The 12,991-nt window shown below is 33.9% G+C and overlaps 1 protein-coding gene across 2 annotated transcripts; it reads left to right on the forward strand.

Moving 5' to 3' along the window:
• The first annotated feature begins 3,498 nt into the window (after nt 1-3,498).
• On the forward strand, nt 3,499-12,674 carry LOC106056408 (aprataxin-like). Of its 2 annotated transcripts, XR_008775113.1 has the most exons (7): nt 3,499-3,752; nt 6,944-7,062; nt 9,439-9,492; nt 10,085-10,188; nt 11,017-11,098; nt 11,257-11,465; nt 11,978-12,674. XR_008775113.1 is itself a non-coding variant. In XM_013213135.2 (6 exons), exons 1-6 carry the CDS (start codon nt 3,591-3,593, stop codon nt 11,345-11,347), a joined length of 612 nt encoding a protein of 203 aa, XP_013068589.1. In that variant the 5' UTR covers nt 3,499-3,590; the 3' UTR covers nt 11,348-12,674. The 2 variants fall into 2 exon arrangements, 1 of the variants encoding a protein (XP_013068589.1); XM_013213135.2 differs by having other exon boundaries at nt 11,257-12,674.
• The last annotated feature ends 317 nt before the right edge of the window (nt 12,675-12,991 follow it).

Raw genomic sequence — 12,991 nt, forward strand, 5'->3', positions numbered from 1 at the left:
AAGATATTGTATAGCATAATAATCTTTGTTGATCATGTATATCTGATTCTCTAATAATATTTTGTATACTGTCATTGTATAGATTAATAGTTATTACATTCGAATGATTGATTGTGTAGTCTTTTTTTTTCTTCTTTAAAATTTGCCCAACTCAAATCTCTGTTATAATAAGACAACATGAACGATAGACATAGATATAGGTTACTCTTGGTTCAAATAGCCATATTATAATTATAGTCTACCCAAAGGAAGACAGATCTCGAAAGGAGGACATTGTTTTGTTTTTCTATTTGTTATATAGTTCGTACATCGCGTTTTGATGAAGAGTCAATGAAGACCACTTTTTTATGAAGACCACTTTTGTCATGGGGGGGGGGGGGGGTTAGGGTTTCGAACTGTGGTTTCGTGCTTCCTCATGGTGAGACCTATGTGAACCCGGAGTGTTTGTCTGCAGGTTACTCCAGCTCCAACTAGTATCATTAGCCTTGTTATTTTTTCTAACCCTTTTCTTCTGTCAGCGATATTCTCTTAATTGTTCTCTGCAATTTGTCTGCCTGTTTTCACAGCGCGAACTCTTAATGCTGTATCGTGCCTCCTTCTCCCAGGTGGCAGAATCAATGCTGAAGGCTTTCAGAAACAATTTGAGGGTATCCCTGAAGTGTTTTCCTTGTCCCACCTTGTGAGCACTAAGAGATGCGGGAGTCTTCCTTTCTGAAGACGTGGCCTACCCATCACAGCTGAGACTACATCAAGATTGTGTGGATGCTTTCCAGGGACGCTCTTCGAATAACTATCAGGTTTTAAATTCGGTATTTTTCTGAGACAGACCATGTGAAAGTGGTTAAGTTTTTTTTTGTATTTGTCTGTTATCTGTATGCTGCCCATTTTTCTGAGACAAATAGACCCCTAGCTTGTGGTAATATCTCGTCTATTCCAAACATTTTAGACAGTGTACCATATAGGATGCACCGACCTTGGTGATATGCAAGTCCATTTCATTATCGGTGTTTTTGTTTTGGGAGAGTGTGCTGCCATGGTAGGTGAACCTGTCCACTCACACTCCACTGCATTTATTTTCTGTTCATTTATATCAATGCTTGGATCCGACTAGGTTTTACCTGGAGCAAGCAAATGTAAGACTTCAGCCTTTTTTTTTTCTTTTTTTTTATAGTGAAGCCGAAGTCTGAATATGCTATTGAAATGTCATTGACAATGCTCTGCATATCATTTTCGGAGAAGTCAATTAGGGCAGAGTCGTCAGCAAATAGCAATTCCATGATTGTTGCTGATTTTATTTTTGATTTTGATTTAAGCCGCCTTGGGTTGAAGTATCCAAAATCCAATCTATACGTTTTAATTATGCTTTACTATCTCTATCTATGAATGCATCTGTCAACATAGCAGAGAACGTGTGGTACTCTACAGAGTGGGTGCTAGGACACAACCTTGGTTCACTCCAGTTGATACTGGTTCTCCACTCTCTAGTTGCCTTCATGCCATCATGAAATAGTCTCACCATGGTTACGAATTTTGTGGACATCTGTACTTAGACGTGATCTTCCAGAGTCGTTTTTTTTTTTTTTCAATTAACAGTGTCAACTTTTTTTATTAGGTCAACATATATTGAAAAGAAGTCGTCATTTTGTTCGTGGCATTTTTCTTGGAGCTACCTTGCCGTAAAGATCATTCCACGCTCCTTTCTGATAGTAGTCCATGTATTAGATGATGAATTAGCCGATTTAGTAGGATATGAGCGAGGGTGTTCTCAGCATTAGAAAGAAGAGAAATTCCTCTGTGGTTGTCGCAGATTTGGCGGTTTCCTTTGCGCTTGTATAGATGGACAATTGTGGCAACTTTAAAGTCTTGTGGTATTGACACTTGTTCCCGCATAAGAAAACTCATAAAGTCTTTCAATCAGGACTTAACCACCTTTTTGTAAACCTCTGCATTTATTGGTAGGCCTACTTGCTGTAGCCTGTTTATGGCCGCATCATTTATTATGGAAGGAGTATAGTCTGGACTCTGTGAACCTTTTCAAAACGCTCGGCTCATCGTTTAAGATTTCTTCCTTCTTATCTGTCAATAGGTTTGTCCCATCAGCATTTAGTAGAGGGGATGAGCCCGACTTTGTGGCACCTTAGACTTCGTTTATGGCATGGAAGAAGTTCTTCATATCGTGCTTGTCAATGAGTTCCTGTATTATTTCCACTTTTTTTTTTTACTTTTGTGTGAAATGTGTGTCCGTCCGCCCGTCCCGTTTAGATCTCGTAAGCTAGAAAAGATAGTGAAAATTCGACATCATAATATTTTAGTCCATTCAAATTTCTGATGCAAAGGCTACTTTTTTCTTTTCTAAAAGCAAAAATCTAATTTTTTCAATCACTTATGCAAGCAGTTTTTTTTCATAAAAATACACCACTTTTACAACTATTAACTATTAATAGTAACAAACACGGGAGACTCTTTAGTGGGGGAGGTGGTTATCTGCCATATTTTTAACACATTTATGCAAATGATTTTAGGTTTTTTGTCCAAAAAAAATATTTTTTTTACATTTGTATTGCTACGTAATGTAAGTTCTATCTTATTAACTACTAAATTTACCCAAAAATAATGTTAATTTTTTTAAGAGAAAAAAATCTATTTAGTATGCATATAAGTTGGGGATAATTTAAAACAACAATTAATTTAGGCTAAATAGTTTTTCAGCAGAGCTGGTATACAGCCAAAGAGCATTCAGCCAAAGGAATTTTTTAATTTTATTTACGGAAATGGTTATTTTTTTTTTTTTTTAGGATTTGAATAAGAGTATTTACAAAACAATTAGATCAATTAGATATTCATTATAAGACACCAATTAGGCCAGGTTCACATTTAACTCCACATTCAATTTCGGGGGCCGATTTTGAGTTTGTTTTCCACACATAGGCCTATATAGGCCTACTGTCTTTGTAACCTTGTTTTATGTTGAGCCAGGTATCTTGCATTAGACGTAATTGTTTTAGCACATTTTAACGGATGTTGTTAAATGCATCTTTGATTGACTTGGTGTTTGTGTTGTTCAAATACAAATTACAGAGCTTGTGCTTTTCATGTAAAAGTTCTCTTATCTCTGTACTCTTATCATCAAAAACAGTCCTGATGCTTTCTCTCCAGAGTTTCTTTGAAATTTCCCAGCTTTTGTCTATATTAGATTCAACTAATGGGGTGAACTCTATCGCAACTGTAAGCAACTTTTCAGTTTTGTCATCTGTTAGTCTGGCCGTGTTTTCCCTTTTTAAAGGTTAATTAAGGTAGATCTATGTGCTGACGTCTTCTTGGTCTAAAATGGTGACAAATGGACTGAACACAGACCCATACATAGTAGACTGGAAAACGGAAGCAAATTTTTATCCGATACTAGATCTATGTCCGATCTCCGATACTGATCAAATCACAGACCTATGTGACAATAGGTCTATTGGACTGAATTTATATATAGGTCGGTGAGTTGTTGCCTAATGTAAACATTCCGGTGACGTAGTCCTACTCTGGTTTTGTTGATTCGACTCTTTCATTGTTTCCTTTTCATTTAGATCTAGATCTAGTCTATGAAATTATTACAGTTTACAGTTTTCAAAAGCTTCAAAAACATGAGTTCAAGTACTACAAGTGGTCATTGGAGTCAAGCCCTTACGGCGGCAATGAGCGATCCTCAACAAATTCTTGATAGTGATGATCAAATAGTGATAATTAAAGATAAATATCCCAAAGTTGGTTAATAAATAAATAATTTAAATATAGATCTATTTTTTTAAGATCTACTAGAGTTTATATTTATTTAGGTCATTGGTTAATATGCATGCCGTGTACCATAGGACGTAATCTTCTTCTTTTGAAGTAACGTCTGTAAGACCTTTGTAAAATGTTTTACATGTTTCGGATGTTCCTTCAGAGTTGAAGATAGTTTACTTCCTAGTCCAAACCTCCCGCAGGATGACGGGGGATGGGAGCGGGCAGGATTTGAACCATCGACCATCGATAAATCCGAACGACAGTCCAGTGCGCAAACCTCACGACCAGGCAGCCATCCGTATTATATAACAAATATAATTATAAGATAAGAAGATCTATCGTATGTCCCATACCATATTATTATTATTCCATACTAACTTTTGGAAATATAGGCCTAGATCTTCATCCAGATCAAAATCAAGTCATCAACAAGTGAAACACAATTGAATACAGAATAGGACTAATCTAATTGATTTTTCAAAAGGTTTAGATAATACTAGTAACTAAGATATCTAATAGTGAGCAAATATAAGCTATCTTTATACACTTTTCCAACAATTTTGACAAAGTTCACCACCATATGCCATAACCAGGTGGATTAACAATTTTCTGATAGGAAAAGAACAAACTGTAGGCCTAATAATAAATCAAATTTATTAAATGGCTCTAAATCAACACCAATAACAGTAATCTCAGGTGTATCTTATTCTTAAGGATCAGTCTTAGGTCCACTACTATTTTTAATTTACATTAAAAATTTACAAAATTGCATTAGTTCAGGAACAAAAGTCAGATTATTTGCAGACAATTGCATAATATGTAGAACAATAAAAACAACACAAGATACAGAAATTTTACAAAGAGAATTAGATAAATGACAGAAAAGGGAATCAAATTGGAGCATAATATGTCTTTCCACCCAGAAAATGTCAGTTATGAAGATTCGAGTAGCATAAAAACTAAAGCAAATAAATTCCACTTATCTTATTCATGGTAAACCAAGACTAAAAACACAAAATACCTAGGTGTTATAATAAATGAGCTCTTTCTCTCCGTAATTATTTTTCCACGTTTTGAGGAAATTCTTAATTTTTGCTCATTACTATTTCACTACCCTGTTATGATTAAGCTTCAATAACTTTGTCATTTGCTATCAGAAAATGTTTTAATTGGTATAGAATTAAAGGGGAATGTATGCTCTTTTTATATAACACTAAGTAAAGTTTATTAAGTCAAACATTAATTTAATGAGTTTAAATCAACAATAGTATCGTTAATTAGGAGAGAAAGAGTAAAATGACTAAATTTAGAAAGCCTTCAGGAGAGAAGACTCAAAAGTAAAGTAGCAATTATACATAAAACACTGAATCATAATCTTCAAATACAAAATCTAATAAAATACTCAGAAAGACACAAAGATAAAGGCACATTCCTCGTTCCATATACTTAAACAAATTTGTACAAATACTCCTTCTTCCCTAGTGCTATTAGAGCATGGAATGGGTTGCCAGCCAGGAAAACCAGTGACTTGGCAGAATTTAAATCATTGGCTAACATGCATGACTAGATGCATGACGCGTAGGACGTAATCATCTTTTTTGAATTAACATCTGTATTATATAAGATAAGATAACAATTATTTATAATATTAGTAGATATATTTATTATTAGTATTATAATATTTTTTGATTTTTTGCAAAAATTATCTAGAATTTCTAGATTTAGATCTATAGTTCTAGAATCTAGATCTATAATTAACCTGAAACTTTAGCTTTTCTCAAACTAGAAGCCAGTCCATATGTTTTTCATGGGACAAAAAATAATATATTTATTGTATTTAAATTGTAGTTAGTTATTAAGTTATAACACATTTTACCAATGTTCCAAAAATTAAAATATTTTAAGTAAAAGTAACAATTTTTTGACATACTTTCCGATAACACAATTTGTCAGAATGGTTGAATTTCTCCCAACTTTCATACATTCTTGACTATTGTGTAGCAAAAAAAAAAAAAAAAAGCAAATGACAAGTCATTTAATCCAGTACAAAAAAAATGTTATTATGACAATCAAACCAATTACAGAAGTATGTCTATGTACTTCAAATGTCTGTCACATAATATAATAGTAATGGCTAGTGCTTCCTCCTTCTTTATTAGACTTAATAATAGTTCTGATTGCGAAGAAAAACAAATATTGGCCTATCTCACCCATTTTTTACTTCCTTCTTCTTACTATGAGAAGAAATGCATTGTAGATATGAGGAGAATAAATTTCAGAAGCTCAGAATGCAGGCAAATGATTGAGGCTGTGCCTCAAAGCACTATGGGAATGCTTTCAATGCTCCTATAGATCCCCTTACTGGTTGAAGGAGGAACCTGTGCAAAGAAAAACTGGAAAATTCTATTCCTTTTCATTACATTCTTAAAAACTCTCAGACCCCACTGGGAAGTTATGGCGCTTCCCCAGACCCTCAGCAGGGTCAAAAACAAAATTTGGTTTATCATTAGGGGGCTCCACTGGAAAAAGGTGTGAGAAACACTACAATAATTAAAAACCTTTTTACTATTGCTATAGAATGTGGTAGCTAATGCAACATGATAGAGAATAAATAAAAAATTGTTCTAATCTTCAAAATTTTCTTTTGACACCAGCTCAAAACAGCTTGTTTTCACTTTTCCCACACTCTGTGTCTCCCTTCTGGAACTGATGTCGCAACCAGGCTATGGGACACAACATGTTGGCCAGTAATTGGTTGAACAATAATGTTGGTCTCATCCTCCACATCGTTCTGCTATGGCTGCATTGTTGTTGTTTTTTGTACCCAAGCTTTACGGAATAACCTAATATGAACATGATACTAAAAATTTAAACAGGGTTGATAGTGCTAATTGATGGTCCTGGGTTCAAACCCTGCCTGCTTTCATCCCCCATCGTCCTGCGGGAGGTTTGGACTAGGAAGTAAATAATCTTCAACTCTGAAAAGGAACATCCAAAACATGGAAAACATTTTACAAACAAATTATATTATTTAGGATGAAAATTTCAGCTGGCCCAACCATGCACAAAGGTTTTAATCTTGTGAGTTGGGATGACTTTGAATTTCAAATCTTGATATAGAATGTAATTAAATTTTAAAAGATATTTATTTATTTATTTTATTTTTCAGGCCTTATATCATTTTCTTGTGTTACCAAGAAGAAAGATGCCCAATTTAAGAAGTATGACAAAAAACGACCTTGATCTGCTCAAATATATGCACAATAAAGGGGAAGCTTTTGCAAATCGGTGGGTTTCATTTAATATCTTTCTAATATATTGTGCATTCCCCCTTCAAGATGCATTAACCTCTGTCATTGTTTCTCAAATTCTTAACTGTTGACCAACTCCATATCAGCAAGAATTAAAAGGTTAATTTGCATTATTATTATTTACTGTGTCACAAACTACCTCAAGAGTAAAGGGGCATGACATCATGGTTACTGAAGGTCAAGTGTATGTACTTTTTATGAGCATAATAAAATAAGGCCACACATCTTAGTCTTATAACCTTTTTTTAAGTGCTGTCTGATGCAATATACTGCATCTCAAACATTCTTCTTTGCTCTAGAGTAGCATGTCTTGCTTTATGGATGTCTTTAAGCATGTCTATCCCAGTTTTGTTTGATAATAAATATATTTTCTAGTAATATATTTTTAAAAGAATTGATTTTAATCAAATTGTCTGTTAGGAGTTCCTTGTCTTTAAACTTTTAGTTTAAGTTTACAACTTTTATATTTAATAAAAAAAGCTAAATTTTATGTTACTTTTATCTTTAGGTTAATATTGTTACAAATGACAGTGATAGGTAGAGGTCAACGTATGACCCCGGCAAGATAACACAGCAGCGGGTGTTCTCTGGAATGTACATGTATCAACAAAGACAGGATGTGACGTGTCCTTATGTGTTATTCCAGAAGGTACTAGCAATGTCCAGTGACAGATAGAGGTCACAACTTGTGACCCGGCAAGATGGCACTGCAGCCGATGTTTTCTGGAATCTACATGTATAAACAAAGACAGGATGTGACGTTTCCCCACGTGTTATTCCAGAGGATACTAGCCGTGTTTGTGCAACTTTGGACAAGCGATTAGGGACTCTATATAAGCCAGAGAGTTAATGTGAAAGTCAGTCGTGAGTGAGTCGTCGGTACTGATGTGTACAACTCGATGCAAGTTAACTAGGGTAGAGTTAACTGGAGTAGACTACTGTCGTTAAAGTCTATACAGCATACTACAGTGGACTTGAGCCGTTACAGTCGATACAGTCGATGTAAGACGTGTACGGCTCTGATTCGGTAGACTTGAGTACGACTTGGTTCAGCTTTGGGAGACCTGGAGCGACACTGGGAAGTGTGTCGTTGGTCTGTTCTGTGGAATACGGCTCGATGCAAGTTGAGAAGAGATGAATTACAACGAAGTGAAGAGATGAATTGCAACGAAGTATAGCTAACTGTAAACTGACAGATATTGTACAGTCTTCTACGCTACATGTTACAGTAACAAATTGTTAGAGTTAATAGTTATATGAAACTGAAAGTTTAGTCGTCAAGTTCTTTACAGTGTTTTTATTTGTGTGCCAACTAATACATCTAGCCAGAAGATTCAGAAATACGTAACAATATTTAATTAATTTGAATTTAAAAACAACAACTTTGAAGTAACTTCTGCATTTAGATAACTAGTCCTATATCTGAAATGAACTTCCAAGTGATTTCCAGATCAGGCAGCTCTCAATACAGCTTTTCTTCTATAAGGGTTGTTCTGGGGCTAGTGTCTTGTTCCAGCATATCATTACAGTATGCAGTTTGGAGGACATTGTCAGCATTCTGCAAGGGCATGTTTCACTAGTCTCAGTTTTCAGCATCTGGAATTGGTTTTCTTTTATTCTGTTGTGTCTTATTTAGCAAAGTAAAGTACCCCTTTCAGACCTTGCGATCTAAAAGACAGATAATGTAAAGGTCATTTTTTGTCAAATGGTTAAAATGATGTCATTTGGCCAGCAAAATGTCCTACCACATTTACTTTCCCTATCTAAAGTCAGGCACCTATTAGAGTTGGGTGGACTTCATGGGCATCTTACAAATCCTAAAATTCAAAATCCTAGTCTTTACTGAGATTCAAACCCGGGTCTTCTAGGTTCAGAAGCAAGAGCTTTACCACTTAGCCACCATGCCTATTTACATAAAAAAAAAAATTATATATTGATCATGTCCGGATATCTTGAAATATTCATCTTTTTTTTAAAGTTTAGGTCAGAACATTTTTGGTTTATAGTACTCTCTATTATTTTCTTCATCTCTTCTGTATAGGGTCGAATTTTTAACTTCTTTCTGGTACTCATTCTCCAATATTTGACCAGCATGTCAGCTTTCTCATTTCCTTCTCTTTGGATGTTTGCTGGGATCCATTGCTATTATTTGACTGACAGATAAGGAAAATGAAAGTCATTATTTTGTTTTAATTCAGTTTAATTTAGTTAAGTAATATTAATCAGTTGATATTGCAGCTATGACCTGTTGCTTTGGCTTTGACCGGAGGCAAAACAAAAATATGTTTTTGATCACAGGTATTAATTCAATAATTTATTTATTCTTCATACAATCATTCATCTCTATTCACAGAGCTAATAAAGAATTGAAATTTCGTTTTGGTTATCATGCAATTCCTAGTATGAGGTAAATAAATTAGATTAATAGGTATATGCTCTTTACCCAGTGTAACTAAAATTAACCCACCTTCGTTTGGACATAACTGAACTGAGCTGCTTTTTAATAGAATATTGTGCCGAGCATATCCATAAGTTAAAGGAGTGTAAATTAGAAACTGGCAGAAGGGAGAGTTTATTGTAAGAGAAACTAATATCAACAGGGACTGATATACCACTTATATGGTGCCTCAAAGAAAAATATTTGATTGATTTAAAAACCATACTGATGCTGGTTTACCTAGGTTTTGTCACCAGAAATACTGTAGGGATTTAAAAATCTCCAGCTTACTTGAGCTTACTCTATATATCAGTAACAGGATGGCTTGTCGGCAGCAAAAAGTGTGTTGAAAGAAAAACAAAGAATTTTATTAGACCATGAGATTAATTGGACCTGTGACTATTCTGCATGTAATGGTCTATAAAAAAAGTAGTAAAGAATCCAGCATAACAATTAACTGGCTTGAGATTAGTTTTTTAAGTTAGAGTTGTAAAAAATCCATATTTTCAACCTGCTTTTAGCTACAGATTACATGACAGATAACTTTTTTTTTACATTTCAGCCACTTACATATGCATATAATAAGTCAAGACTTTAACAGTTCGTGTTTAAAAACTGTGAAGCATTGGAATTCATTTAACACTGAAAATTTCGTAGACTCTGCAGGTTGGTTTTAAATGTGTACACATTTTTTTTTTGATGTAACTTAGAATCTTCAACCTGTAATTTAAGTTGGCAGATCTAGTTAATTATTTCACATTGTTAGATCCATCATTTAATTTAATCTAGTTTTATCTTTGATACTGTGAGGAAAAATGTTTTTGTATTGTGGTTAGCTAGCATATAATATGCACAACACATACAAATCTTGTATAACCTACTACTTTATAGGTGTAACAGACTCAAGTGCATCATTACATTGCAATCCTCCCCAGGACACCAATCCTGAACTTTTAACTCAGCACCATATATTCATGTTATTATTGTACTTACTCATAATACTTCTTTTGCATTCTAAATTGTATTCTTAATGATTATGAAGTGTTTTTCATTTTAAATACTATCATCATTTATATATTTTTTTAAAATTTGTATTGGTTCATTCTTTGATTCACCTAAAAAAAAATTCTGTTGACGAGAAGGTCTTTGCAAGACCTGACAATTTTGTGAAGTTTTTACTGACTTTTGGGGACTTTCATTGTTGTCAGATGTTAGCTTGTTGAATTTAAGATACAAAGAATTCTGAGATTGAAAAAGTGTTCTTGTCTGAAGCCCATCTGTTATTTGAATATGATTTTTGTTCCTTATTTAAGGTTTAATACAACCTTAGACAGAGTTTTGTTTGAATGAACTTTATGGTACAAGAGTTAGATCTTTGTTTCTTGCATTATGAAATTACCAAATACCATAAACCTTTTCATACTCATTTATTTTCTTTTTTTTTAATGTTTTCAATTTAGAACTAAATTGATCCTATTTTGTTTTTTGAACCAGATCTAATTAAAGAAATTGAAACAAAAGGAAGATTTGAAATTGACCAGGAAGAAATTAGTTTATTGCTGAAAAAAGACTTATGGTTAGTTACAAGCCTTCTCTTTTCTTTATTAAAATCTACTAGCAAAACATTATACATATCTTTTGTATATTTATTACGTATGCAATTTTATCATAAAAGACTTAAGAATTTAGTTATTGTTAACCTAGAAAAAATGGAATATCTTTTTTTTTTCACAGTTGTCATGTATGCAAACAAAGTTTCTCCACACTCCCAAAGCTCAAAGATCACATTGTTCTCCATGACGTTACCAGAAGAGAAAACAAATAATATTAAAAGCTGGAAAAGAGTTATTGAGAATGCAAATTATTTGCTAGTCTTTTATACTTTGACTACTTTAGGTCACTTCCTGATGGCTGCTTTAAAATCAGTTAAATATAAAAAAGCAATTAACGCAACAGAAATGTATATTTTCAGTTATTGTGGAAATTCTGAGTGAATTATGGATAGAATAAACAGTGAAAGGAAAACTGGCTTATTGTGTTACTGCATGGCTCTGGATGATTGAAGTCTCGTAGGCTTTGGCTATCCGATTCAGCAGAGACTTCCTAAACTGGTCTAGAAAGTTCAAATTATCCTTTCAGAAAGGGTCTGCCTCATTGTCCCAAAAGCTGAAAGTGGCAGTTGTGCTATGGTGGTCATATAATACGTTTAGGAGCAACTCCTTGAGGTGCATGGCCTTTGGTTGCTTGAAACCAAGAATGAAAGTGACCAAAGAAGAACCCCTCAATAAAATTGTGTGATGGTATCAGCCATTGCAGTACATTGTGACAGTGTCAGGAATAAATCATTCTCAGTGCTAGGGTTTCATGTGGCCCTTGTTTTTACCTGTTACAGTTATGTTGAATTTGTGTACATGTCGTTTTTTTTGGTGTTTGATTCTTTGGACTTCTTCGTGTCCACATTAACTTAATCTACAAATTAAAACTCAAATATTTTAATCAAATTAACTCTAGTTGTTTACTTTCTGTATTATTTTTACAAGTTTTGGATGTTCATTATTGTTCCTTCAGAGTTGAAGATAAACTACTACCTAGTACAAACCTCCCCCAGTACCACAGAGGATGAAAGTGGGTAGGATATGAACCCAGGACCATTGAGATAACCTAATGACAGTCTAGAGCACATGACCAGCTAGCCATATCTCTGAATTACAATGTAATAGATTCATCAAGCCTATCTAGTGATATGAAACAGACAAATTTCAGATTATCATTTTCAACAAGTGACTTGGCATCCCATGGAATTTTCTTTGAGATATATTTAGCCATTCTAGTAAGAGTCACTTATATCTAAAAGTTATGATGTTATTCTAGTTTAAACAAATTTCAAGGCTTGATCCCCCCCCCCTTGCTTGCCAAATTTGCTTGTGACACTTGTTATGGCCTATGTACTTTTTTTTACTATTCCAATCCAGTACAGAGAAGAGTAACTGTTCAAAAATGTTTTATTACACTATCGCACAATCATATACAGTACTCTTTAGTGGCATGTTAAAATTGTGTGTAATTTTTTTTTTATTTAAAAGCTATGCATTCTTTTCACACTCCCAAAAAAATATATTTTGATTTTTGTGTAATAAAAGAATTATACTTTTTTGCTTGTTTTTGTTTTACTGTTTTGTTTTTTTCAATACATCATATTTGAAACAGTGATTGGCAATGTAAAATCAGCAATTTGTATCAGTTGTTAGACACCTTATTTATAGTTTAGTTATTTAGCGACGCACCATAGAAGACGCATATTGAACGGGACTAGTGACGTTTGGGATATGTTGGGTTAGAGACCGGAAAATCAGTTAGCGATATAATCCTCTAGGGTAACGACGTGTTTAGTTGACAGAGACTTTTACTGTGGCCTTTTCTTAGAATAAATATATGTGAAGTTGTTCATCAGCGTTGACTACATCTCTTT

Source organism: Biomphalaria glabrata, chromosome 15 (assembly GCF_947242115.1).
Source record: "Biomphalaria glabrata chromosome 15, xgBioGlab47.1, whole genome shotgun sequence".
NCBI classification, from domain to species: domain Eukaryota; kingdom Metazoa; phylum Mollusca; class Gastropoda; family Planorbidae; genus Biomphalaria; species Biomphalaria glabrata.